A 26,720-nucleotide genomic window follows, 5' to 3' on the forward strand; every position below is an offset into this window, starting at 1 on the left:
AGCCACTAGCATCAATCAGCCCAAGGCTGGTTTATGCCTTTATCTTCATACTTGGCACAGTTAACAGCCTCAAGTCTGGTGGATGATGTCTTGCTCTGTGCCACCCCTATCTGCTGTCTTCTTCTCCAGCGTATGAATCCCCGAGGCCAAGGATCTGACTCACGCATGTGTAAGTCCCTCCATCTTAGCATTTTTCCACCTGGAGTGGATGTTTACTGAATAAATACATGGATGCACTGGCATATGGCAAAAATTCAGAAATTTCTATGCTGATTCGATGCTTTGGAAGACAAGGTTTAGCCTCTTAATTTGGAAACCATAACAACCAATAGGTTTTCAGGCTTCAACGGGGTGTTCAGGTAGAAATGTCTCTAGACTCTTGGTTGTTGATTAATGAGTGGCCCTAGCTAGGATTCTGGACACAGGCCTGCCTGCGTGAATATAGGTCATCATTGCTCAAAGACACACACTTCTGGGGGCAGCTGCACTCTTGGGCATGGGTATAAGGTTTAAGGGTTTCTTTCCCACAGCTAAAGCTTTTCACTTTACAAGACTGGTAAAGATGCCAGCAGTTGGTAGCTCACGCCTATAATCCTAGCTATTTAGGAGGCTGAGATCTGAGGACTGCATTTCAAAGTCAGCCCCAGCAGGAAAAAGTCCATGAGACTCTTATTTCTACTTAATCACCAGAAAACTGGAAGTGGCGCTGTGCCTCAAAGTGATAGAACACTAGCCTTGAGCAAAAGAACTCAGGGAGTACCCAGTCCCTGAGTTCAAGCCCCGAAACTTATAGGAAAAAAAACAAAAAGATTGGCGAAGATGAAGAATACAGATGGTAAAGCTTTGCCTGGATCCCTGTCCCAAGGGATCAGCTAGGCAACGCTGGATAAGTGACAAGGCCTTTCTGTGCCTGTTTCTATATAGACCATGATGTGGTCCATAGGTGATAATACTTGGCTAAGGGGCTCTGGAGGTTCAAGGCATTTATTCATGGAAAGCAAGGAACAAGGGCTCCTCAGTCGGCGTGGATGACTACCTTTTGTGTAAGGCAAACACATTTTACAATCCTCAATGGACACTGGTTATATTCTCTCATCCAATCCAAGATGATGACCATCATCCCCTCAGACCGCATGTCTCTGAAGACATCCACGATTGCTATAGAGATGTTTTCATCCCTGTCCTCTGTCCCCAGCTCTTGCCAGCTCCTCCTTCTTACTGTTCCCTTGGCTCAAACCCAAGATCATTTCCATTCACAGGCTATAGGAATCTGGCCCAAATAAGCCCTCTCCCTGGGTGAGCATTCGGTGGCAAGTCTGGTGGTCACTATGCTGCCCTGGGATGAGTGGCCACTGGGTGCAAACCAACGAAACACGGGCGTCAGAAGGCCACAGTGCTCGGGAAATCATAAAGACTCTAGGTGCCACACAGAAGGTTGATGGAAAAAAAATGCAAATGGGAGGTGATAGAGTGCCTTCTTTGGAAGTATGAGGTCCTGAGTTCAAGCCCTAGTATCTCAAAAAAGAAAATAAAATGGAACCAAAAAAGGCTTCTTTTGTTCAAACTTGAGCCTTTGTGCATGCTGGGCAGGCAGCCCTTGCTCTGATTATTTTGAGATGGGGGTCTTTTTTTTTTTAAAGGTAGATGGCAGGGCTAGCTCAGTTTTTAATCCCCTAGTTATGCTTCCTGCTTATCTGGATGACACACACATCACCACCATGCCTAGTCTCTTCTGTTGAGATGGAGGCCTCATCAGCTTTGTTTCTGGGCTGGCCTGGAACCTCAGTCTTACCCATCTCAGTCTCCTGCTTGTAGCTGGGATTACAGATATGAGCCACTAGACTAGCCAGAGTAGTGCTTCAGGCTGTCTTGTCTTCTAGCATCCTTCCCTATCGTAAGTGACAGAAGCATGTGCTACATGTCTTCTGTGACAGACCCCCTGCTTGCCTGCACACCCACTGGAAATGACTCAGGAAGTCTATTATCCAAATTACACAAGTTCAGCCCCAATTAAATCATTCTTACCTTGAATAACACAATGGCGTAGTCGTATATTAATGCAGGATCCTCTGTCTCCAGAGCCCCCTTGGCGTACCACTCGATGGCTGCTTCCGGGTTCTTGGCCACACCTTGTTGCCCCCAGAATAGCATCTGGGCTAATCGTTGCTTAAAGACAATAGCAATTTAGAACAGTGATTCTTCCTGTGCACATGCATGCAACAGAAGACTTTAAAAAGTGGGAGGACAAACCTGATATATAACGCTTTACACAGAGAATTAGACATATTTGTCTTCTAAAGCCTGAAGGTGGGTGCCTGTAATCCTAGCTACTCGGGAAGCTGAGATTTGAGGATCACAGTTCAAAGCCAGCCAGGTCAGGTAAGGTTAGGAGACTCTTATCTCCAATAAACTACTAAAAAAGTGGGAAGGAGAGCTGTGGCTCAAGTGGTAGAGAGCTAGCCTTAAACACAAGAGCTCAAGGACAGCACCCAGACCCTAGGTCCAAGCCCCAGGACCAGCACACGCATACAAAAGAAGAAAAATCCAGCAGGAGTCTTGTGCCGCTCTCTGGGTGGGTGGTAAGGCTATGCTCTGCCCACGTGGAAGTCAACTATGCTCCAGTGACATGCTTTGGCCAGTGAAATGGCCGTACAGTAGTGGCTCACTGATGGATGAGCAGGGGCCACCACTCTACCATGACTCTGAAAGCAGGTGTAGAGGAGCCTGGTCAGCCTGGGCCCGAGGGGCTGTAGGAGCAGAGCCCTTGCCCATCTCCATTACTTCCATAGGATAAAGAAGAAATACACAGAAAGTGTTCGAAGGCTTTGGCATTTGGGAGGCTTTGTTGTACATCTTGGTCTCGTTGTACCTGGGCTGCTGCGTTGCCTCGGGTGGCTTCATGTTTCAACCACATAAAGACATCGCCATCTTCTCTGGTTTGCACCTTGAGTACTTCATCGTCTTTTAATCTGATGGTTTCCACATAGGCCTACAAGGGAAGGAAGAAGAGGTGGAAAAAAGGGAGGGTGGGAGGGAAAAAGGAAGGGGGAGAAAAGGAGGAAAAGGAAGAAGGGAGGGAAATAAGGAGGGAAGAAAGCAGGGAAGAGAAGAAAGAAAAAGAAAGGAGGGAACAAAGGAAGGAAGGAAAGAAGGAAGGAAGGAAGGAAAAGGTAGGGAGGGACAGGAGAAAGAAGGAAGGGGAAAGGGAGGGGAAAAGGAGGGAGGAAAAGGAGTGAGGGAGGAGGAAGGAAAGAATAAAGGGAGGGAGGTAGTGAAAGAGGAAGGGAAGGAAGAACGGAGGAAAGGATTCAAATGGTTATGGCATGCAAAGAACATGACTTGTTTTAAAACCAGCAGTTGTTAAACAAAAGCCATATGAATAATTGAAATATGAGGCAAGCCTACAGTGCCACAAGATCAAATTCTTTTGAAACAAATGTCTCACATCTCACATCTCATATATGTATATGGGCATTTGTTCTTATCGAAATGTTTGCTTTGGAATGAAGCATTCCCCCTTCCCCTCCCCACTTCTGTTTCTATTATTCAAGCTTGTTCGGAACTTCACTGCTGTTACTCACCTCAATGCTAGCTTGATCTCTGCTACTCTCTCTCTTTCTCTCTCTCTCTCTCTCTCACACACACACATACACATCAAAGAGGTAAATCAATATTTTCTGAGTATCTCTTTAATTTTTCATCCCCAAATACGCCTACCCATTTTATTTTTGCAGGCTTTGTTTCAGATACTGTGTGTGTGTGTTACATTTTTATTAGCTTTCAGTAGTTGTACTAAAGGCTTACCCTCCAACAAATCAGTTTATAAGTACCAGGCATTTTGATCATCTTTTGGTATTTCTAGCAAATTTTAAATCTATTCTGAAAAGAAGTGGGCATGTTAGCTCTGAGAATTACAAAAAAAAATACTCTGGAGATGAACATTCACAGAGCGACTCGAATTTGTGCCCAAGCTTCTAGCTATTTGACACCTTTGAAGAAAATAAATTCATTTTGGTGTATCCATTGTGGCTGTTTATTAGAAATCTGGTCCCTTTGTTTCATGGTTTCTCCTTCCGCATAGTGAAGGCCATGGAACCTTCCTCAAGGGGACCCTGGAGAGTGTTTTCTGTACCCGCACAGGCCATAGGCAGGTGTGAGAAATTGCATTGGGTAGTGTGCAAAAGCAGCTTCAGAACAAGGAGCCAGGCTGGAATTTCCTTTGGCCACCAAGGATTGAGAGTCTCAACTGTCACTGTACCTGTCCTTCCGAATATCTCTCAGTTGCCTCTGCTTTGTGGCCCTGTAGGGTCTGGGGTCCCTTTGTGGGGCTAGGGGACATCTTCTCAGAGAGTCTCGGAGCCCAGCCAGAATGATGGCTCACCTCAGGAGGTGACAATTAGAATAGTGACAGCCACTACCTTTTATTGAGACCTACCAAGTACTGGGCATCTAACGAGAGCTTTTTTATTTAATCCTCACGGAAAAGCTGTGACCTAGGTATCACTTCCCCCAGTGTCTAGGCAAACCAACCAACCAACCAACCAACCAAGAGCCCTGAGAAAACATGGAAAGCCAGTTGGTTGGACTCCAATGACGCTCAATGGCGCCCCCTAGAGAGGCAGAAGCCATGTTGCTTCATTCTTTGTCAAGCGCATGGCTGTGGGGCTGTGTGTTGTAGGTTTGGCATGAGCTCTTGCTTGGGGAGACACTGTCTTCTGTGAGGAGCCTGGGGTTGGGCCAGAGCTGGAGCCATTCTGATAAGGAACTGTCAAATGGGAGATTTTGTGTTTGGGCATTTTGCATTTTGGTTTCCCTGTTCTGTTTTCTTGCTATGGGTCCTGAATGAGCGGCAGGGAAGGTTAGAATGCTGTCTTGGCAGAGTTCATGTTTTGGAGTGACCCGGCATACCTGAAGAAACATCACAGTTGGTTGTGTGGACCACTGGCCCCTTTCCACTCTCTTGAGTGGTGGCGTTGAGTTTTTCCAGCAAGGCAGGGCCTTTGGAAGCTCGACCTTGCCTACCTGACCCAGGTGATTTGAATTTGAACTCATCACCAACTCTCCCTGCAGGCTTTGGGCCAGTTACTTCATTTAAACACTCCTTTTTTGTTGTTGCTGGTTGTCAGGCTTGAACTCTGGGCCTGGGCGCTGTCTCTGAGCTCTTTGGCTCAAGGCTAGCATTCTACCACTTGAGCCACAGTGCTACTTCCAGTTTTCTGGTGGTTTATTGGAGATAAGAGTCTTACAAACTCTCCTTCCCGAGCTGGCTTTGAACCACAGTCCTCAGATCTCAGCCTCCTGAGTAGCCAAGATTACAGGTGTAAGCCACCAGCACCCGGCAATGCTCCTTTTTTTGTATTTATAAAATGGAGCTTTACCAGGCGCCGTGGCTTATGTCTGTAATCCTAGCTATACTCAGCCTGGCACACAAACCTGAGAGACTCATCTCCAATTGACCACGAAAAAAGTTGGAAGTGGAGCTGTGGCTCAAGTAGTAGAGCGCCAGCCTTGGGGGCAAAAAAGCTAAGAGACAGTGCCCAGGTTCTCTGAGTTAAATCCCTAGTAATGACATATACACACACCAAAAAAAAGGAGGAGTGGGAGAAAGAAAGAAAATGCGAGGATGACAGTTTGGGGAGAGGGTGCAAAGGCCATACATCTGAAGAGCTCAGACTACAAGCTGGGCTCGGATCAGTGTTGTACTGGAGACAGGGGGCGGGGAAACCAATGGTTTCACCCAATGAAATCAGGCTTAGGACTCATGGCAAGCCAGTCTGGAGTCCCCTACTGCTTGCCTCTTCCCACAGGGGGTGTCTCGACATACTTGTAGGCTAACCAAGGCAGCCATCAGCACATGGCAGAGCACATGCCTGGGCCCGCTGAGAAAGTGGGTGACTGTCAGCCACAGGCCATCTGGAGACAGAATGACTTAAAAGGAACAACAGCCAGTTGTTCTTTCATCGAAACAGCAGCGTGGTGGCCAGGAAAGAAGCCAGGTGGAGAAGAGCAGCAGTAGAGGGGGTGGGACAGGTCATGCAGCCCTGGGGTACCCGTAAGCATCCAGAGCCCCCAAAAGACCAGTTCTGGGATCTTCCATGTTTTCTAGAGTCAGAGTCTGCAGAATGAGCAGCTGTGATTTTCCAGTCTTACACTGTGGGGTTAACATGTGCTGCCAGCTCCCAGGAGGCATAGTGAGTGGAAAGCAAGCGGTCCTCAGGCCCCACTGCCTCTTCCATGCACACCAAGCGCCAAGGAGGCACCACATGGGCCAGGAGATGTCCATGCTGGTGCCTTTGCTTTGCTTGTGGCTGCCCAGCCTGTAGACACCAAACACAATGTTTCTGTCAGACCAGGTGGCTGCTCTCACTGATTTCTGGGAAGGCTGGGAGGAGGGGGAGAAGAAAAGGAGTAGGGAGGGAGAAGGCAAGAGAGCGAGAGAAGAGAAAGGGGACAGAGAAGGGAAAAGAAGGGGGGATAGGGATAGAAAGGAAAAGAAAGAAGAGAAGAAGGGAAGAAAGAGTGGAGAGGGCTGGGAAGGTGGCTCAGTGGTAGAGCGTTTGCCTTGCATGCCTGAGGCCCTGGGTTCGATTCCTCAGCACCACATAAGCAGAAAAAAAAAAGCCAGAAGCTAGTCTTGAGCTGAAGAGCTGAGGGACAGCGCCCAGGCCCAGAGTTCAGGCCCCATGACCGGACCCAAAAAAAAAGAAAGAATGGAGAAAAGGAAGAACAAAAAGAGTGAGGAAGAAAGGAAGGAAGGAGAGAGAGACAGAGAAAAAAAGGAAGAAAAGAAAGGAGAAAGAAGGGAACAGGGGAGGGAAGAAAGGGTGGGAAAGAGGAAGGGAAATAAAGAGAACAATGGAATGAGGGAGACAGAGAGAGACAGAGACAGAGAGAGACAGAGAGAGGCAGACAGACTGGCAGAGAAGAGGAAGAAGGTAGAGGGAGAGAGGACAAGAAGACAGAAGAGGTCAAGCAGGTAAAAGTCCCCTGGATCTGGATCTGAAGACCTTTCAGCAGCCCCAGATCAGAAGCTTCTGCAGCTCTGCAGCTCTGAAGATTTTTGTGAGTTAAATGGCTCAGCCAGCATTCTGGGATCCAAGGAACTGCAGGCAAGAATGGGCAATTTCCTAGGCTCCATTTGCCCCACCCACCTGCACAAATGTCCTGCAGAGCGCCCCTGGCAACTGTGAGAGGAGCTGCCTCCAGCAGTGTTCAGGGCTCCTCAGGAGGGATGCTCGTGCTTTGTACTCTCTTCCTGTGCTGGGTTATGCCCATGGAGTCCAGCAAGCTTCCAGGGGGGCTGTTAGCATAGCCCAGGGGGAGAGGATGAAGGACAAAATCAGGCAATGGAGCCGGGAGCTGGTGGCTCACACCTGTGTTCCTAGCTACTCAGGAGGCTGAGATCTGAGGATTGCTAGTTTGAAGCCAGCCTGAGCCAGGAAAGTCCGTGAGACTCTCATCTCCAATAAGTTATTCAAAAATTGTCGGAAGTGGGACTGTGGCTCAAGTCACAGAGTGCTAGTCTTGAGCAAAAGAAGTTCATGGACAGTGCCCAGGTCCTGAGCTCAAGCCCTAGGACAGGCAAAAAATAAAAATAAATAAATAAATAAAAATAGGCAGTAATGGTGGGGATGAAGAGGAACTGGCATGGGTGGAGAGATCAAGGATGACTTCCCAGTTTCAGCACCAACAATGGTAGAGGTGCTGGAGCAGGGTGGGGGCAGGTGGAGGGGTGCTTCTAGGTGTGATAATGACAGATAAGGAAGTATAGAAAGATCCCAGCCAGAGATCAAGATGGAATTCCACCCATGCGCTGGGCGGCTGAAGCTCCCAGAAGATGCAGAGAACACAAATCTGGGTCTGAGCCTTAAAGAAGGACTTTTGGAGAGTGAATGAGAGACATGATTTGCAATTTAAACCACAAACAAACAGAAACATTCCCCTCTTTCTGGTTCGTGTGAAAGCAAAGCCTTATTCCATCACAAAAGAGGTGTGCAGAAAGAGCTCTGATACAGAAGAAGGATCAGGGGAAGGGTGAGTTCCACAAAAGAGAAGATGAAACCAGAGTCTAGAAAAGGAGCTATTGACAGATTCTTGGTTTGTTAATTAGAGGTCTGGCTTTCGAGAGCTCCTCTTGGTAGCATTATGTTTGTGAATTAATAGATATCTCAACAAAAGGACATTTAGATCAATGCATGGCACCTGCTTAAATGCTTAAGAAGTCATTAATTACACATTCTTAAGAAAATGAGCTATGACACAACCCATCTAAGTGTATAATTCCTATCTGTGATTCTTCATCACAGGACTTTTCAGCTGCAAGATGGATCTGTCCTGTTCATCTCTCCGCCCCCCCTTCTGACCAATTAAACATTTCCTTTCATAATCATAACATTTCATATGCCAAATCTTCAAAAGAAAAGGAGCTTGTTAGCAACGTATCATTTCCTGCTGCTAATTCATGCTGAATTAGAAGTCTTAAAAGTATAATCTATACATACAGGACATTATTAACACATTCGGGTTTAGTGGAAAGACAAAGGCGGTATTATTTTGTGGCTTGATTTTGTAAAATTGTTTATATATATATAAATACAGGGCTAGGGTGGAACTCAGGATCTCTACCACTTGATCTATGCTCCCAGCATGCAGGATATTTGTAGTTTGTTTTTTTTTTTAATTATTGATTAAAAGCCAAGCTCTGGTTCAGGGCTGTAATCCTAGCTATTCAGGAGGCTGAGAGCTGAAGATGACAGTAGAAAGCCAGCCAGGCAGGAAAGTGCATGAGATGTTTAATTCCCCCCAAAAGCCAGAAGTGGCGCTGTAGCTAAAGTGGTAGAGCACTAGCCTTGAGCAAAAAAGCTCAGTGAAGGCCAGTTGGTGGTGGCTCACACCTGTAATCATTGCTACTGAGGAGGCTGAAATCTGAGGATTGTGTTTCAAAGCCAGCCCGGGCAGGAAAGTCCATGAGTCTCTTATCTCCAATAAACCACCAGAAAACAGAAAGTGGCACTGTGGCTCAAGTGGTAGAGCGCTCGCCTTGAGCTGAAGAGCTTAGGAACTGTCAGGCCCAGAGTTCAAGCCCCACGACCAACAAAACAAAACAAAACATAAAAACCCTCAGGGACAGTGGCAGGCCCACCCACAAAAATACTGATTGCCAGGTGCTAGTAGCTCACACTTGTAATCCTAGCTACTCAGGAGGCTGAGATCTGAGGATCACAGTTTAAAGCCAGTCTAGGCAGGAAAGTCTGTGAGACTCTTCTCTCTAATTAATCACCAGAAAAACTGGAAGTGGCGCTGTGGCTCAAGTGGTAGAGCACTAGCCTTGAGCTGAAGAGTTGAGGGACAGCACCCAGGCCCAGAGTTCAAGCCCCACAAACGACCAAAAACAAAACAACAAACAAACAAAAAAGAAATTACTTCCTATTAAGTTAAGGCCATATAATTCAATATATTTTTTGTGTGTATATGTCCGTGTGTGTGTGTGTGTGTGTGTGTGTGTGTGTGTGTGTGTTACTGGAGGAAAGAGTCTCATGGGCTTTCCTACTAGGCTGGCTTTGAACTGTAATCCTGAGCTCAGCCTCCTGAGTAGCTAGGATTACAAGCATGGGCCACTAGCACCTGGCCTGGCTAGGGGTGTGTGTGTGTGTGTGTGTGTGTGTGTGTGTGTGTGTGTGTGTGTGTGTGTGTGTGTGTGTGTGTGTGTGTGTGTGTGTGTGTGTGTGTGTGTGTGTGTGTGTGTGTGTGTGTGTGTGTGTGTTTAAATCTGGAGCCTTGTGATTGCTGAGTGTGTGCTCTGCTACTTGACCTCTATCACTAGCCCAAACTGGAGTCAAATTTTGTCTATCATTCTATACACTGAAAGAACACTCACTCTAGATAATATACTAGAGAATTTATAGAATCCTTATAGAGGGACCATCTATCTCCAAATAGCAAAGCATTCATTTTCTGCACTGTAGGTTTCTGGCATCATCCAACAGCACAGCTAGAGACAAGTGATCTGGCTCCCAGTTAGTCACTAAGCCTGAGATTCAATAACCCTGGCCTAGCCAGGCCTCCCCCTGGGCCTGTGCAGCAAGCAGGGCAAAGTCCAGCTCACAGCCCAGATCACAGCCAAATCCTGCCACACAGTTGCATACCACCCATGGCTGCACAAACCCAGGCTTCTCAATTCTCTCTGTATTTCCATGGCAGAGCTGAGCAGCTACCACTGCTGAAGAGGGCAAAAAAGCTCTTCTCCACATAGACAAAGCCCAAAATAGTTACCAGTTGATCCTTTATAGAAAAAAAAAGAAAGAAAAGAAAAAAGTAAAGCCAGTTCCTTGAATAGATCATTTGCACTTCTCAACTTGACCATACACGTGTAATGACCACAAAGTCAGTACCTCACTGCTCCGATACCATCAAGAGGCAGTATGCCTTCTCTTCTCACTCACCCATCTTTCTTTCGTAAGAGTCTTTTATTCTCTGTCCTCCAGAGAAGTCTGGAAACAAGCCACCGGTGAGTCTAATCTAACACATTACGGGATTTTTTTTTGGCAGATCTAAGCCATTAATTTCTTTGCCAATAAGATTTGTCAATACGATTCAAGAGCCTACAAAATGAGGGGCTAGAGTTAGTGACCACATCCAGTCCTTAGTTCTTGCAAAGAAAAAAGTGTTAAGCGTCACTTGTGAGAGTATTATGCCAGAAGGATCATGGGATGGGGGCAGACATTTCTCAAGTGCCCATTCTTGGCACCTTGGCTGGGTATGGCGCTGGCTTTGTGAATTATAGAGCCTGCTTGCTCGTCACATGGTAACGGGAGCCCTGGGAGATTACTGCTTCCACACAATTTGACTCCATCCTTCTTAACATCTCCAGACCTTGCCATCTCTCATAATGTCTTCGGACAAGACCAGATGCTTAGATGTTTCTGGTGCCTACTTTTTACAAAATCAAAATCTGTCCAGAGCCAAATCACCCCTTCATGTGCCAGGGAATTGCACCCAGAGACAGGAAGGAAGCTTGTCTCTCTATTTGATTATGCATTTTTCTCTATAAGCCAACGAATAAGCCAGCCACGGGTGCAGACCCAATGAAATTGTGCAGGAAGCCCTGGTAAGCAGGCCCATAGCCACCTCCGACCATCTCTGTCCTACCTGGTCTCCCTGCAGTGTGTGTTGGTCAAGCGGGGTCTTTGTGGCGATGTTGCTGTAGTAGGCATAGGAGAGTTCCCAATCTAGAGGATAGTTGTCAACCCCCTGGTAGTGTTTATATCCAAGATTCATTGAAGATAGTCTCTCGCTGCCCTGGCCGCCAACCAAACTATATAACATGCCCTGTTAGGAAGAAATGAACAACATGTTTCCCAAGATTGTTGCTCCTGTAGGGTCATAAAATGCTAACACTGAAAGTTCATGCCATTCTAGCTTAACTTCCCTTTACAAATAAATAATCTTAATTTTTTTTTTTTTGGAGTCCGGTCATGGGGTCTGAACTCTGGGCCTGGGTGCTGTCCCTCAGCTCTTCAGCTCAAGTAGGCTAGCACACTACTACGTGAGCCATAGCACCACTTCCATTTTTTTTTTTTTCTGCTTATGAAGTGCTGAGGAATCGAACCCAGGGCCTCATGCATGCAAGGCAAGCGCTCTACCTTCTCAGCCCCTAATCTTAATTTTTTTTACTGTTTTCAAAAGGTGATGTGCAGAGGGGTTACAGTTATAGCAGTCAGTTTCACCCTTGCTTTCCTTCTCTTCCAGTTTTCCCTTCCCATCTCCACCCACAAGGTGTATTGTGCATTTTCCACATGCTGTCTAGTGAGTTCCACTGCTGCATTTATTCATCCTTTGTCTCTCCATTTCTGTGCCTACCCTTACACTCCCAAAGACATATAAGTGAACAAATATGACTAAAAAGAAAACAAAAACAGCAAAAAAGAAAAAAAAAATCTTGTTTCCATTTTCTGGAATTTATTAAATAAATAAATCTCTTTTTTTGTCAGGTGTGGGGCTTGAACTCAGGTCCCTGGAGCTTCCTTGAGCTATTTCCACTTAAAGCTGGTGCTCTATCACTTTGAAGCCACAGTTTCACTTCCAGTTTTCTGGTGGTTAATTGGCGATAAGATAGACTTTCCTGCCCAAGCTGGCTTTGAACCACGATCCTTAGATCTCAGCTTCCTGGTTAACTAAGATTACAGGCATGAGCTACCAGTGCCTGGCAAATAAATCTTGAATAAAGAAGTTGACCCAACTCTCTAATGGATTCCTAATTCCCAGGTGTTTGATTTTCCTAATGTTTAACACTTAGAATGCTCTTTTGTCATTTTTTGGTAGAAACAGAGTTCTTCCTTGGCTTCTCTCAACACTGTTGTGTGTACCTTCACTGTATGAAGACCCCTGTACAAGAGCTATCCAGTCTATGAACTCATGATCTACATAACACATATGTGCTCCAACCTTCCACTGTCAGAATACTAGTGCTAGACAGGTCCTTACAGACCAGCTGGTCCCACAATCTCATTTCATAGTTGAGGAAACAGAAGCCTAGAAAAGTGAAGTCATTTGCCCATAGTCAGTGGACAGGGCTAGATTTTCTACACCATTCCATTTGTGGGGCTGCCTCGGGGTCTCAGGAAAACATTCCATCAGTCAGGAGCATCTATAAATCAGAAAAGCAACAATGAACCAACCCTGGGGAAGTCTAAACAGAATGAGTTTCACCTAAACAGAGGCAAAAACCTTAAAAAAAAAAATTCAAAAGGCGGTCATGTGAAGGTCATTAGGTCAATTTGGCTACCCAATTGGGTGCTACAAAGCTTTAGCACTATTTCTTGGTTTATCTGGGAGGGCGTTTCCAGATAAGATTAGCATTGGTAAGGCTGGGAGTAGTGGTACACACTTGGAATCCCCACTATTTAGAAAGCAGAAATTAGGAGCATCAAGGTTTGAGGCCAGTCTATGGGAAGAAGTTAGGGAGAACCTATCTCAGTTAATAAACCAGGGTTGGTAGTTCATACCTGTAATCCCAGCTATGACAGTTATCACGGAGGCATACATAGGTGGATTGAGGTCCAGGCTGGCCAGAGGTAAAAAGGCTAGACCCCTAGTTGAAAATTAACTAAAGCAATTCACTAGGAGTAAGACTCAAGTAGCAGAGTGCCTGCCTGGCAAGCATGAGGCCCTGAGTTCAAACTCCAATTCTTAAAAAAAAAAAAAAAGAATTTGGACGGAGTGGAGTAAATGGCAGTGGTGGGTACATAGCAGCCAATCGCCTGAGATCCTAAAGAGACTCAAGGCCTGCATCCTGCCGACTGCTTTGCCCTACGGGATACCATGGCCCTTCCCACCCCTACCCCCACTCGCAGTGGATCAGAACTTCACACTATCATCTCTCCTGGCCTTCGGGCTTGGGCTGAAAACACCAACACACTTCCCAGCTTCCCTCTCTGAGATGGTAGGTCACGGGACTTCTCCTCTCCAAGAGTATGCAAACCAATTCTTCCTAATCAATCTCTTTCTATCTACATAATCCCCTTGGTTTCGTTCCTCAGGGGACCTCTGGCTGAGGCACTTATGAAGCTGGGATTCTAAATGTTAGACAAGTTGCATCATCAATTTCGATTTCCAAACCTCCCTCCCCCCGCCCCCCACCAAAAAAAAATCGAGTAGAATGTCATTTCACTCTGATGCTAGATGGCTGGCTGTCACCATACTCTCTTAAGAGATTCAAATGGCTTCTCTTAGCTAAAAGTAAAATGGGATGAATAGGAAGCTCACAGTGAGCGGAGCTGCACACATCAGAAGCCTCTTATTTTCTTTTCTATTTTTTCTTTCTTTTTGAACTAAGGTCCTGGGCACTGTCCCTGAGCTTTTTATTTTATTTTATTTTGCTCAAGGCTAGCGCTCTACCACTTGAGCCGCAGCACCACTTCCGTTTTTTTCCGTGTATGTAGTACTGAGGAATCGAACTCAGGGCTTCATGCATGCTAGGCAAGCACTCTACCACTAAGCCACATTCCCAGCCCAGAAGCCTCTTATTCTGAAGGACTAGAATTCTGGCCATCCTGACCCAAATGGTCCCTTAGATGATACAACAACCATACCCTCAAGGCCCAGAGTGGAAATGGATGATGTTCCCTTTCTGCTCATTGGAAACTGGCTATCCTATATATTTCCACAGCCCAAGGACATTTTTTCTGGGTGTAAAGACTTTTAAGGGACTCCAAGGAGCCACCACACGTGGAAGTCTAGCAGGGGCATTACTTGGCAAGCATAACCCAGTGACAGGTGCTCCTGGACCCCATGAAATACTCCACCTGCAGCGGGTCTCGGGGTACATTTAATCCGGTTTCATAGAAGACGGCGAGATAGTAGGATGCTTTATGGTATCCACAGCAGCTGGAATCCATCAGGAAGGGGACGACCGAGCTAATTTGGTGAAGCCCGTCCACGCTGGAGAGTCTCTTTACAGCCTGCTCAAATATCTTCCCACCGATTTCTAATACAGATTCATTTTGGCTCCTCGGCACTGTAAATAACACAATCCACAGTACACAAAATTAATTACCACGGGATTGACGTGGCTTGAGAAAGAAGAGGCAAAAGCCAATTAAATCACCTGAGTTATTGATACAGTTGGTTTTGGCATACCTTGAAATATACCACCTTCTGGGGACATAAATTAAATCCTTTGGGGATGCCGTGGTGTCATTCTGTTTAATAGCTTTTTTCTTTGGCACTAAATGACAGCCTAGTACCCTGGGAAAAAGGATGTGCCTAACATAGCTGAGAAAGTACCTCGAGAGAAGAATTCACTCTATGTAATTCACCACGCAATCAGGACCACTGAAACTTCCAAGAGCCTTTTTTCTCCCTTTAAGAGTCTCTGGAAAAGAATGTGTCTTATCCCAGAAATAGTTCCCAAATAGTTCTCAAAATTTTGGGGACAGACAGACAGACAGACAGACACACACACACACACTCACACACACACACACACACACACACACACACACACACACACACACACAATCTAATTTTGAGACGCTCCTTCAGCATCTTTTGCTTTCTGGTTTGTTTTGTGTGTGTCTGGGGAGGGTTTGGTGGGTCTCTGAATTCAATACAAAAGATGGGTGAACTTTCATGGAAGCCTTACCATAAGGTGTCCAATATCTGGGAAAGTAGCCTTTGCCAATTCTGTCATTTGATCTGTAAACTCTTATGAGGTTGGTCCTATTATTAGCCTCCTTGTTTTTCACAAGAAGAGACTAAGATCTGGAGAAGCAACTCTGTAACTTGGCTAAAGTTACCAAGGCTGGCAAAGGGCAGTGGGACCAACCTTTGAACCCAGCTTTGTCTCCATCGCCCATAAAGAGCTTGCATGCAATCTGTAGTGCCAGTCGTGGTGGACAACCAAGTGCTGGTCTCCACCTGCACCTTTGTGCCATGAAAGGAGTATTATGCACACAGCTGCTTTAAGCTACATGATTCCTTTTACATAATCCTGCCACGAATCTATAAACTGACCCATATCTAAGCAAACAAGTTTAATAGCCCTGTGATGTCACTGGTAGAGTCAGCTAAAATCTATCTTTGTTATTCATCTCTCTTGTTGATTAGTTCAGTCCAATGAATGTTTACTTTCTAGGTAACAATTTCTTTTTTCAATTTTTGTGCCAGAACTGGGCTTGAACCCAGGGCCTGGAGATGTTCCTTAGATTTTTGCTCAACATTCATACTCTACTACTTGAGTCATGCCTCTACTTCTGGCTTTTAGGTGGTTAACTGAAGACAAGAGTATCTCAGATTTATCTACTGGGGTTGGCTTTGAATCTTGATCCTCACATCTCTACCTCCTCTATAAGTAGGATTACAGGCATGAGCCCCTAAGCACCCAGGGGACTAGGCAACAGTTTTGCAGGTGTCATGTTAACAAAAGACCAGACAGGATCCAACATATGTTATTTACATGTAACTTACATCCTAAGCTACATGTAAATAATGTCAGCTTGAATGTTAAATATCAACACAAACTAAAATTTCACCTGCCTAAAATCTGTTGCATGTGACATTTTTCCATTTTTCTTTATTCTATTCAAAATAAAAGTGTTATTTAAAAAGAAAAAAAAATTTAGGTGGCAACAAGAGACTCACTACTTGGACAAAGAAGGAGGGGAGAGGAGTTGCCTGATATAGGCAAGTTTGGGGTTCATTTATTTGAGGTCAGTTCCCTTGCAGAAGTCCTTGTAGATGTCAGAGATCAAGTTCAGAAAGGTCAGGGTGAGGGAGTGAAAGCTGACACCACGTTCATGAGCAGGTGCTGGTCCCTGTGGACACAAAGGTGGACTGGGCTGACCCTGAGAGGGGACACTGTGTTTGTCCTGACAGACTCTGGGCTGTGGGGCCAAAACAAAACTCATCTTACTGAATGAACAGATTGTCCCTTCTTCTGTATTTCTTGTATAGCTGTTTGTTGCCAGAAAAAATAATAGTAATAAAATGTGCTGGGTACTGATGGTACCAGCGGTTACATGCCTGTAACCCTGGCTACTCAGGAGGATGAGATCTAAGGATTGTGGTTTGAAGCCAGCCCAGACAGACAAACCTGAGGCTCTTATCTCCAAATAACCAGCAAAATGCCAGATGCAGAGCATGGCTCAAGACGTAAAGTGCCAGCCTGGGTAGGAAGGTCTGTGAGACTCGTAATCTCCAATTAACCACCAGAAAACCAGAAGTGACACTATGGATCAAGTGGTAGAGCGCTAGCCTTGAGCTGAAGAGCTGAGGGACAGCACCCAGGCCCAGAGTTCAAGCCCCATGAGTGACAAAAAAAAAAAAAAAAAGGTGTCAGTCTTGAGTAAAAAAGCTAAGTAAGAGCATGAGGCCCTTAGTTCAAGCCCTAGTACCAACCCACACACACACACCAACACATAAATTGGTATGAAGCAACAACAAAAATCCAGAAGTTTCCTCTCCCTCTGCATATATAATTCATCTATATATGTACATATTCATTTTCTTTCAAAAATGGTCTATTTGCTATAGATTATGACTTTTTTTTGTCAGTTGTGGGGTTTGAACTCTGGACCTGAGCGCTATCCTTCAGCATTTCAGCTCAAGGCAAGCGCTCTACCACATGAGTCACAGCATCACTTCCAGTTTTCTGAGTGGTTTATTGGAGATAAGAGTCTCACAGACTTTCCTGCTTGGGCTGGCTTTGAAGCTCGATCCTCAGATCTCAGCTTCCTGAGTAGCTAGGATTACAGGTGTGAGCCACCAGCACCTGGGTCTCAACTTCATTTTCTAAATTAATTTTATAGTATGAGGAGCTGTCAGAGCCTGACAGATTATTCTTTTCCTTTTGTTTCCATTGCTTAAAACTGAACCTAGGGCTTTGCATGTGCAAGGCTATTTTACAGCTGAGACAAATTTCCAGCCTTGGAGGCTTGTTCTCTCCATTGTTTCAATAATACCATCATCCCTCGGTGTCTGGGGTGGGGGAGTGGTTTTGAGATCCCAAGACCCATATATAAACCACGCTGTACTGGCATATGATGTACACATCCCTACAATGCACACATCTCTGTGTGCTTTACCTTTAAATCACATATTTAATACAACGGAAATGCTATGGAAATTGGTGCCATGCTATACCATTTAGGGACTGATAGCAGAAAAAACATGTCTGTCTATGTTCATTATAGATGTAATTTTTCTCTGTGCGTGTGTGTGGTTTTGTTGTTTGTTTTTTCTCTCCCAATACTGGGGATTGAACCAAAGGCCTCACACACACCAGGCAAAGTACTTTACCATGGAGCTACCCTCCAGCCTGCTTTTCCAAATATTTCTGCTTCATGGTTGATTGAAGCTGCACAAGTTGGTAGAAAGGACCAACTGTGATGCCCTTTAGAATACCTCATGTCCCCAACTCATTCTTGATTGTTTTAGACCTTCGGATTGCTTCCAGCTCTGTGTGTGTGTGTGTGTGTGTGTGTGTGTGTGTGTGTGTATGTGTGTGTGTGTGTTCTATTGGTCATGGGGCTTGAACTCTGGGCCTACACTCTTCAGCTCATGACTGGCTAGTGTTCTACCACTTAAGCCACAGTGCCACTTCCAGTTTTCTGGTGGTTTATTGGAGTTAAGAGTCTCACAGATTTTCCTGCTTGAGCTGGTTTTGAACCTGGATCCTCAGATGTCAGCCTCCTGAGTAGCTAGGATTACAGGCGTGAGCCACAGGTGCCTGGCTCCAACAGCACAGCAGTGGGCCACCTAGAATGCTTTTCCTGAACTCGCTCACCCCTTGGGACAGAGCTAAATGATAACATCCGTCCCCATCTGAATCTGAGATTTCCCTTTGCAGAGTTGGGGCAAGAATTCCATCCCACCCAACCAACTGCCACAATCACAAAGTCTCCTAAAGGGTTGCAACATAAACCCTTCCTCTCTTAATCTGCGTATTTAGTTTTAAATGTGCTCATTTCAGAAGCCTCCCTGTGAACATCCCCAGCAAAGCAACACTGGCATTTTCTTAACAATTCATCTTTACCTTACCTGCTCTACTAATGCCTAACTAAGAGGCCCAGGTTTGCTGAGCATGCCTGGGCCTGCACTTTGTGGACTCAGAGGAAGAGAGAGACTTCAAACCAAATGAAGTTCTAAAGGAAACAATTGCCCTGCTGACCCCTCATACAGAACTCCAGAAACCGTTAATAGTAATGCCCAGGAAGCTGAGATTGCTGGGAAAATCCTTCACAAAGCTGAAATTCTTAGAACAAAAATAACTTCACAGACTGAAAGGACTTCATTATTTCTTTCCTATATGAAAACCTTTCACCACGACCAATATTACCAATCAGTATTTTCTCTGCACAAGAATCTAAACAGTGTTCTGCACTACCAAATTTAATTTAAAAAAAAAAAGTGATTCTAAGGTAAAATACTCATTCAGCACATTTGTTAAAAGTTTGCATTTCTAATTGTTGCCTAAAATCAAAACTATGATGTCTTTTGGTTGGTATTGCAGAACTGGTGATGTGAAAGTTGGTTTAGTGAAACTGTTAATTTCACCCATCTGGTTTAGCATATGTATTTTTTCTTAGCTGATCATTAACTAAAAACATGCCTTGTTTATGAAGATCGATGGAGCCATAAAGAAATAAACAAACAAAATAGCTGAAGCCATATCTCTCTTTCTTTCTTTCTGTACCAGAAACTGAAAAAGAAAAGTTCTAGCCCTACCTATTAGCCACTACAATTGTCCAAGTAGCACAGTTAGCACTTATTCTGCCATTTTCCTGTTTTACAGTAATGCCATAAGGTCAGCATTTCTGGGCTCACTGGTAAAAGAGTAAAGAAGCAGATGAGAGAAGGTAGCCAGCCGCTTGTGGAAGGCTCCAGACAGGCCAGAGCTGCAGCTGATTGAGAATTCAGGAGAAAGACTCCTTCACTCCTTGTGAGAGGAATGGAGACATCAATAGGAAAGTCATTTTTAGTTTCAGGCTTCTGAAAGGTGTAATGCATTCAAAGTAGAAGTTTGAAAGAGGAAAAAAATTAAGAGGAGAAAATGTCACTTGACCACTAAAAGGCATACTCTTCATCAGGTTTATTGGTTTAAAACACACACACACACATGCACATGCACACACACACACACACACACACACACACACACACACACACACACACACACACACACAGAAGAGCCAATGGCTCCTGCCTATAATCCTAACTACTGGGGAGGCTGAAATCTGAGGATCATGGTTCAAAGCCAACCTGGGGAGAAAACTCCACAAGACTCCAATAAACCTGCAAAAAAGCTGGACTACAGCAAAGTATCAGTAGCTCACACCTATAAACCTAACTACTTAGGAGGCTGAGATAGGAGGACCCTGGTTTGTAGCCAGCCCTAGAAGGAAGGTCTCTAAGACTCTTATAATCACCAAAAAAATATGCCAGAAGTGGAACTGTGGCTCAAATGGCAGAGTGCTAGCCTCAAAATCTCATAAATAGCAAATCAGACCCTGAGTCCAGCCCCAGGACCAGTACACACACACAAAAAAAGCTAGAATGGAGTGGAGGTGTGGCTCAAGTGGTAGAATGCCAGTCAGTCAAGCCCCAGTACTAGGATATGTTCATGTGTCCGTGCACACGCGTGTGCACACACACGCACACATACACACAGAGTCCATTTTTTATTTGCATGGTAATCTGGGAAGGTCTATGGATCCTAAAACTTAAGGAGATGGCTCAACTCTCTGCAAGGTAAGGTATTAAAACCTTTTGGTACTGTGCAAATTTCCTAGTTGAATGCATGTGATTCCCTTTCCTCTCTCCTTCAGATCGGTCTCTCTGTCTGTCTCTGTCTCTCCTCCATGTTTCATTCTTGGTTTTCTTCTTCATGTATTGTTTAAAAAAAACAACAACTACAATGTATGATTTAAAAATATTCCAGATGGCATTTCTTCAACAAATGACCATGAAAATAGCTCATAAAGAAAAACAGTATCCTGGCGCTATTCAGTAACATAACTGTATGTCTCCCGTGTCCGTGCTCTGCATTTTAGGGTCTCCGAATAAACACTGCAATTGTTGGCACGAACAAAATTGAGCTTTTCTGGTGCAGCCAGCAACCCCTTGGCGTATTGCAAGGGGACATGTCTTCCCTCCTCAGCTCTCCAAATCTTCCCTCCGCAGCTCTGCAAAGCCTGGGACAAGAGGCAGACAGGGGTAGGAACAAGGCAGATGGTGGCAGGCCTGGGAGATGAGCCCTGGCCTGGATCTGGCCTCATCCCAGAGAACCAATGATTGGCAAGTCCTGGACTTCCTCTAGCCACAGGTACCAGTGCTGTGGGCTCAGCAGTGCCCAGTGCGGGGTGAAGGGACAGAGAGAATAAACATGCTGGCCAGCTCACCTCAACTCTATCTCCTGTCCCTCTCAGACCCATGTTACTGCTCAGAAGACTTGATCCCACCTGCCTGGGCCTGGGTCTTTTATGTCCCTGCTGTTCCCAACCCTCTTGCAGCGAGCTGGGCTTACACTGACATCCCTGAGGTCTCTCTGCAGCCTGGCCAGACATCGTAACTTCCCTTCGTACCGGGGATCTGTTCAAAGAGCTTTTGATTTCAAACCATTCAGTTTTGACAAGGATTGCATGACAGGAGAGTAGAAGAAAGAAATAGCCATCTTACAATAATGAACTGCAGGCCCACTAAACACCCACTATTCCAGCATTTGTAAAAAGCCCAAATGCTAATAACAGGGCAATTTCTACCCCAGGTAGAACCATTTTCCTGGAGAATCTGCAGTGTCCCCAGGAAACCACCTAGAGGTTGGCCTCTCCAAATGCCTCCCCCAAGTCCTGATGGGGTTGTTAAACGTCACATTGGTGCCACCCCAGAACCAAGTGAATGCTGGCATAGACAATTCCCAGGCCATGCAAGGTAATCAGGATGCAGAGTGAGTTCTGGAAAGCCAGGGGGCAGGAAGGGCCTGGCTCCATCTATATGCATTACAGCTGGGCACCCCTGGGGAGTGCTGCCATCTTTAATTCAAAGGCTTGGGAGATGCTGGGAGGTGAGGGAGAAGTCCTGTTACACATCTTACACAGTTACACATCTTACACATCCGAGTGGGAGATGCTGGTGAGACCGGCTGGGCTTCCTACGGCTTTCGCATATCAGCTGTCAACATTTAGCAAGCCTCCCCTTCTGGCCCCCAGGCACTTGGCAGAGAGCTGTGTGGGGGCTCATCCTGCTGTTCACTGTGGTTGCCGCAGGGCCTAGCACAGTGCCAGTAGGTACCCAATACACGGTCCCAAGCTGGATCAGCAATGTACCTTGGGGCTGTTCTACAGCTGGGCACCTGTATAGCTACCCGAGTACAGATAATAGGAAGCCAAGAACAGCCAGACCTACATTTCTGGAATTCTTCAATTAGTGAGTACGTACAGCCTGAGAAGGATTTTGGGCTGTTTTTGTGTATCATCGAAGAAGGCTGACAGGGCCCTGTTAGACCTGGGGACCAGGATTGTAGCTCCTAGGCGGGAACAGCCTCAGGAAGAATGGAATAGAGAAGAAACATATAGAAGAGGTTGGGAAGGTGGCTCAGTGGTAGAGTGCTTGGCTAGCATGCATGAAGCCCAGGGTTTGATTCCTCAGTACTACATAAACAGAAAAAGCCAGAAGTGGAGCTGTGGCTCAAGTGGTAGAGTGCTAACCCTGACAATGCCCAGACCCTGAGTTCACAAGCCCCAGGACTGGCAAAAAAGAAAAAAGAAAAAGAAACACATAGAAGGAAGGACAAGATGTCCTGTGAACTCTTATTTTGTGTCAGTCCTGGGGCTTGAACTCAGGGCCAGGGTGCTGTTCCTGAGTGTTATTGCTCAAGGCTAATGCTCTACCACCTACGCCACAGCTCCACTTTCAGGTTGTTGTTGTTGTTGCTGTTGTTTTGAGATTAATTGGAGATAGTATCTCACAGACTTTTCTGCCCAGGCTGGCTTTGTACCAGGATCCTCAGACCTCAGACTCCTGAGTAGCTAGGATTTTAGGCAGGAGCCACTGGTGCCAGGCTTCCAGAAACTTTATGAGTCTGGACTTGAGCCATGACTTGGTTAGTGCTGAAGAGCAAATATTTGACCTGAGTTAGGCAGTTAGGGGTAGAAAGTGACTGGGACAAAGGCCCATCTTGTTGTAAACAAAGAAAGGACATAAATTTCTTTTTCTTATTCCCCCACAGGTTCCAAGTCCCAGAACAAGTACAAGGGCATAGATGAACACAGAAGCAGAAGGCAAGCCCTCCCACCTTTACCCAGGATGGGAGAGGTCCAACTTACATCCAATCGTAGATGCCCTTGACAGTGAGTAATCACTGCTTAACAAATCAAATCAAAGACATCTCCCAAGAGGGAGGGGACTAAGGACCAAATATCTAGCAGAAACAGACAAAGAAGACTTGGACTTTCCTTCATGGGATGACACAGGGGTCCCCTCCACACTTAAGAGAGTCTGCTAATTCTTCCTAGTTGGCTTCTTTTAACTTCAAATAAACTTAATTTTGTGTACTTTAAACATGTTCCTCCCCTTATATTCTTTAAAGGGCAGAGAAAAGGACTGGAACACTAGACTGTAACAGTACAGAACTTGAACTTAGGTCTCCTGGGAGCCATTCCTCATTCTCTTAGTGAACCATTAACCTCACAGAGATATTCTGAGCACAGAAGGTACAGAGATCCATTATGCATTTGAAGACCACTCAACTCCTCAGCAAGCAATTACTGAAGTGAGGCCCTTGCGCTGTGTTTGAGGAGCTTGCCTAGTTTCTAGTGTGGAAGCAGGCAAATACACCGTCACAGTTACCTTACTGTTAAGGGGTATTCCTATATGATGGCCAGGATATATGCAAGAAGGGAGAGGCTGTGTGCCTGGAGAGAGAACCTTGGGGCACTGTTGGTGGGAAGAGGAAAATGATGTGGCTGATTTGTGCTTCTATACTCAGAGTAGCATTATTCATGATAGGGAGAGGTAGAAGGCACCCAATGAACACCAGTGGATGAAAGAATAAATAAAATGGCCCATATACATACAATGGAATATTTTTCAATGGAAGGAAGTAAAGGAAGGAAGGAAGGGAGAGAGGGAGAGAGAGCGGGAGGAGAGAAGGGAGAGAGGGAGGAAGGAATTGAGGGAGAGAAAAAAAGAAGTTAGGCTCAGAGAAACGAAGGACCCATGTTTTCTCTCATATGTGGAAGTTAGATCTAATTTATACATATATATGTAAAGATATCCAAGGTCATACACATACGTACACAAACATATTGACTAAAGTATGGTATAAGGTATGCAGGGGAGGATTCTAATGGTGTGACTCCTTTGAACAACTAACTTATAGTCCTAACAAAATGAATACCAGGAAGCTGGAACTTGAGGTGTTGTTGGGGGAGGGGGATGAGGTCAAGGGGAGGGGAGTAGACCAAGGAAGAGAAGAGGGGTGGGCAAACACAGTCATAATATTGTGTGTGTGTGTGTCTGTGTGTGTGTGTGAGAGAGAGAGAGAGAGAGAGAGAGAGAAATGTAAACTGGCAACTTGAGGGGATGGGTTGGGGTTGGAGAGATGCATTGGGCTCATAAACTGACATGTTGAACTGAAACTCCTTTGTACAACTACTTAAAAATAATTTAAAAAAAGAGGGAGGGAGAGAAGGAAAGAGGGAGGAAGAGGAGAATAGAAGAAAAAAGAAAAGGAAGGAAGGAAAGAGAAAGAAAGAAAGTAAGAAAGAAAGAGAAAGATAAAAGGAAAGACAGAAAGAGAAAGAAAGAAAGAAAAGAAAGAAAGAAACGAAGGAGGGAAGGAAGGAAGGAAGAGAAAGATAGAAGGAAAGACAGAAAGAAAGAAAGGAAGACAGAAAGGAAGGAAGGAAGGAAGGAAGGAAGGAAGGAAGGAAGGAAGGAAGAAAAAAGAAAGAAAGAAAGAAAGAAAGAAAGAAAGAAAGAAAGAAAGAAGGAAAGAAAGAAAGAAAGAAAGAAAGAAAGAAAGAAAGAAGAGAAGAGAGATTTCTGTTTTTCTAGATGCAAAGTCACCCATGCAAGGATACTGAACTGTATTCTTGGAAATGGTCAGATGGCAAATTCTGCACCATGTGTATTTCAGTACATTAAAAATTAAACAATACAAAATTCCAGGTGTCAATGCTTGGTGATCCTCTCATATGTGAAGGAGAAAGTGGTCTGGGGAACAAGCGGAAGGTGCTGGTCACTGCTGACCCCACCAGGCAGGATGCTGAGACTCCTGGCTCTTCAAGTACCTCCTACTTGACATGAAGCTGCAGCCCGGCACGCTCCACCCCTGCAAGGCTGCCATCCCTCCTGTGAAGTGTGGGCTTGGCTTAGATGGAGAGCAGATGAGCCATCTAAAATCACAGTGTGGGGAGAAATCGCTCCAGTCTGAAACGTGGAGAAGTAGCAGCCTGGGAGCTGAGTGTTGACTGTGGCTATGAGGAGATAATACCCAGAACAAAGAGGACTCCCTCAGAGAACACCAGACATGCCAGGCATGGGTTCTGTCCATCTAATCTATTAAATGCAGGAAAGACAATTCTACAGATTAATTCCCTTGGGGGAATGAAGGGAGTTGATGCGTTTCCTTACTGTTGGTTCCCAATAACTCTTGTTTAAACTCAGCCTTGGTTCATTCTTTGCTCCCTCCTGGCTCAATCTAAGCCCGCAGTGTGGAGTGAATGAGTGAGTGGGCAGTTGAGAATGACTTGAGAATGTGCGCTTCACTTCAATGCCTTGCCTTCGTTTTGCACCTATTCTGTTCCTTTGATAAGAAGTCCAAGCATCAAATGCTGACACTCAAGTTGGTTTTCCTAGCTTTTTTCAGGTATGGAAAATGCAATGCCATGAATGTATTAGTCTGTTTTGTGTTACTGTAATGACATGCCCAAGGCATGCTATCTTTATAAGGAAAAGGGTTATTTTAGCTCATAGTTCTGGGGGTTCAAGGGATGATGTCTGGCTTTTTTAACTGTACTTCTATTTTTTTTTATTTTTTGGGTCCGGTCGTGGGGCCTGAACTCTGGGCCTATGTGCTGTCCCTCAGCTCTTTAGCTCAAGGCTAGCGCTCTACCACTTGAGCCACAGCGCCACTTCCAGCTTTTTTCTTTTTACTTATGTGGTGCTGAGGAATCGAACCCAGGGCCTCATGCATGAAAGGCAAGCGCTCTACCACTGAGCCACCTTCCTAGCCCCTAACTGTACTTTTATGATTTGTTTTTTTCTTTCTTTTTTTGGTAGTGGGGACCGAAGCCGGGATGTTTCACTTTCTGGGAAAGTGCTTTGCCACTGAGCTCTATCCCAGCCCTGGTGCCTGGCTTTTGGGAAAGTCTCATGTTTGCACTTGGTGCACATGTGAGAGAAATCATATCACTGAACAGAGAGTGAGCCAGAGGCTGGGCTTACTCTATATAATAAACAACTCCCTCTCTCAAAGGCTCAAGGGTGCCATGAGAATGACCCAAACCCGCCCCCCCCACACACACATACCTTTTTGGGGTCATAGGGCTTGAACTCTGGGCCTGGGCACTGTCCCTGAGCTCTTCACTCAAGGGGAGCACTCTACTACTTGAGTCACAGTGCCACTTCCAGTTTTCTGGTGGTTAATTGGAGATAAGGGTCACCTAGACTTTCCTGCAGGGGTTGCCTTTGAACTGAGATCCTCAGATCTCAGTCTCCTAGGTAGCTAGGATTACAGGCGTGAGCCACCAGTGCCTGGCTCCATTTTTGAGGCGTCATCCCCCCCACGACCTAAGGATCTCCATCAGGCTCCAACTCCTCAAGATCAGCTCCCTTCTCACATCACTATGCTGTGCCTGCGAGGCACAGACTCTTAGAGAACATGCCAGGAGGATGTTCTAATAAAGTCTGTTCATCAACAGGTCGGGACAGCAGCAGAAAGCAGAAGCAAGACACAATTCCTATCAATGAAACATGTCCTCAGCACGCGAGGCCCCGCTCGACACTGATGGAGGAAGAGCCCTGAGAGAACGGGCAGGGAGAGTCATGCCAATCTCACTGCCATTCTCTTTGTAAAAGACCAAAAAGATGCTCCAACGTGAACTTAGTGTTTTTCTTTTAGCCTCAATGTATAAGATCTAATTTTCTGCCTTTTTCTCAACCTTGTTAGGAAGCTGGGTACATGGTACATGACACTGGTCTCTCTCTTGAGAGAGCTACAA

The 26,720-nt window shown here is 45.4% G+C and overlaps 1 protein-coding gene across 2 annotated transcripts in view; it reads right to left on the reverse strand.

Moving 5' to 3' along the window:
• The window catches only part of Sel1l3 (SEL1L family member 3), a 113,805-nt gene that overhangs the window by 39,992 nt on the left and 47,093 nt on the right, over positions 1-26,720 (reverse strand). For both annotated transcript variants that reach the window (XM_042674814.1, XM_042674815.1), the window contains exons 10-13: positions 14,304-14,515; positions 11,149-11,328; positions 2,870-2,989; positions 2,026-2,166 (exon numbers count right to left, since the gene is read on the reverse strand). In XM_042674814.1, the coding sequence (XP_042530748.1) occupies positions 2,026-2,166; positions 2,870-2,989; positions 11,149-11,328; positions 14,304-14,515 (653 nt within the window). The remainder of the gene's footprint in view (positions 1-2,025; positions 2,167-2,869; positions 2,990-11,148; positions 11,329-14,303; positions 14,516-26,720) is intronic.

The sequence above is a fragment of the Dipodomys spectabilis genome, unplaced genomic scaffold, assembly GCF_019054845.1.
Source record: "Dipodomys spectabilis isolate Male_0828 unplaced genomic scaffold, ASM1905484v1 ptg000021l, whole genome shotgun sequence".
Lineage (NCBI taxonomy): Eukaryota > Metazoa > Chordata > Mammalia > Rodentia > Heteromyidae > Dipodomys > Dipodomys spectabilis.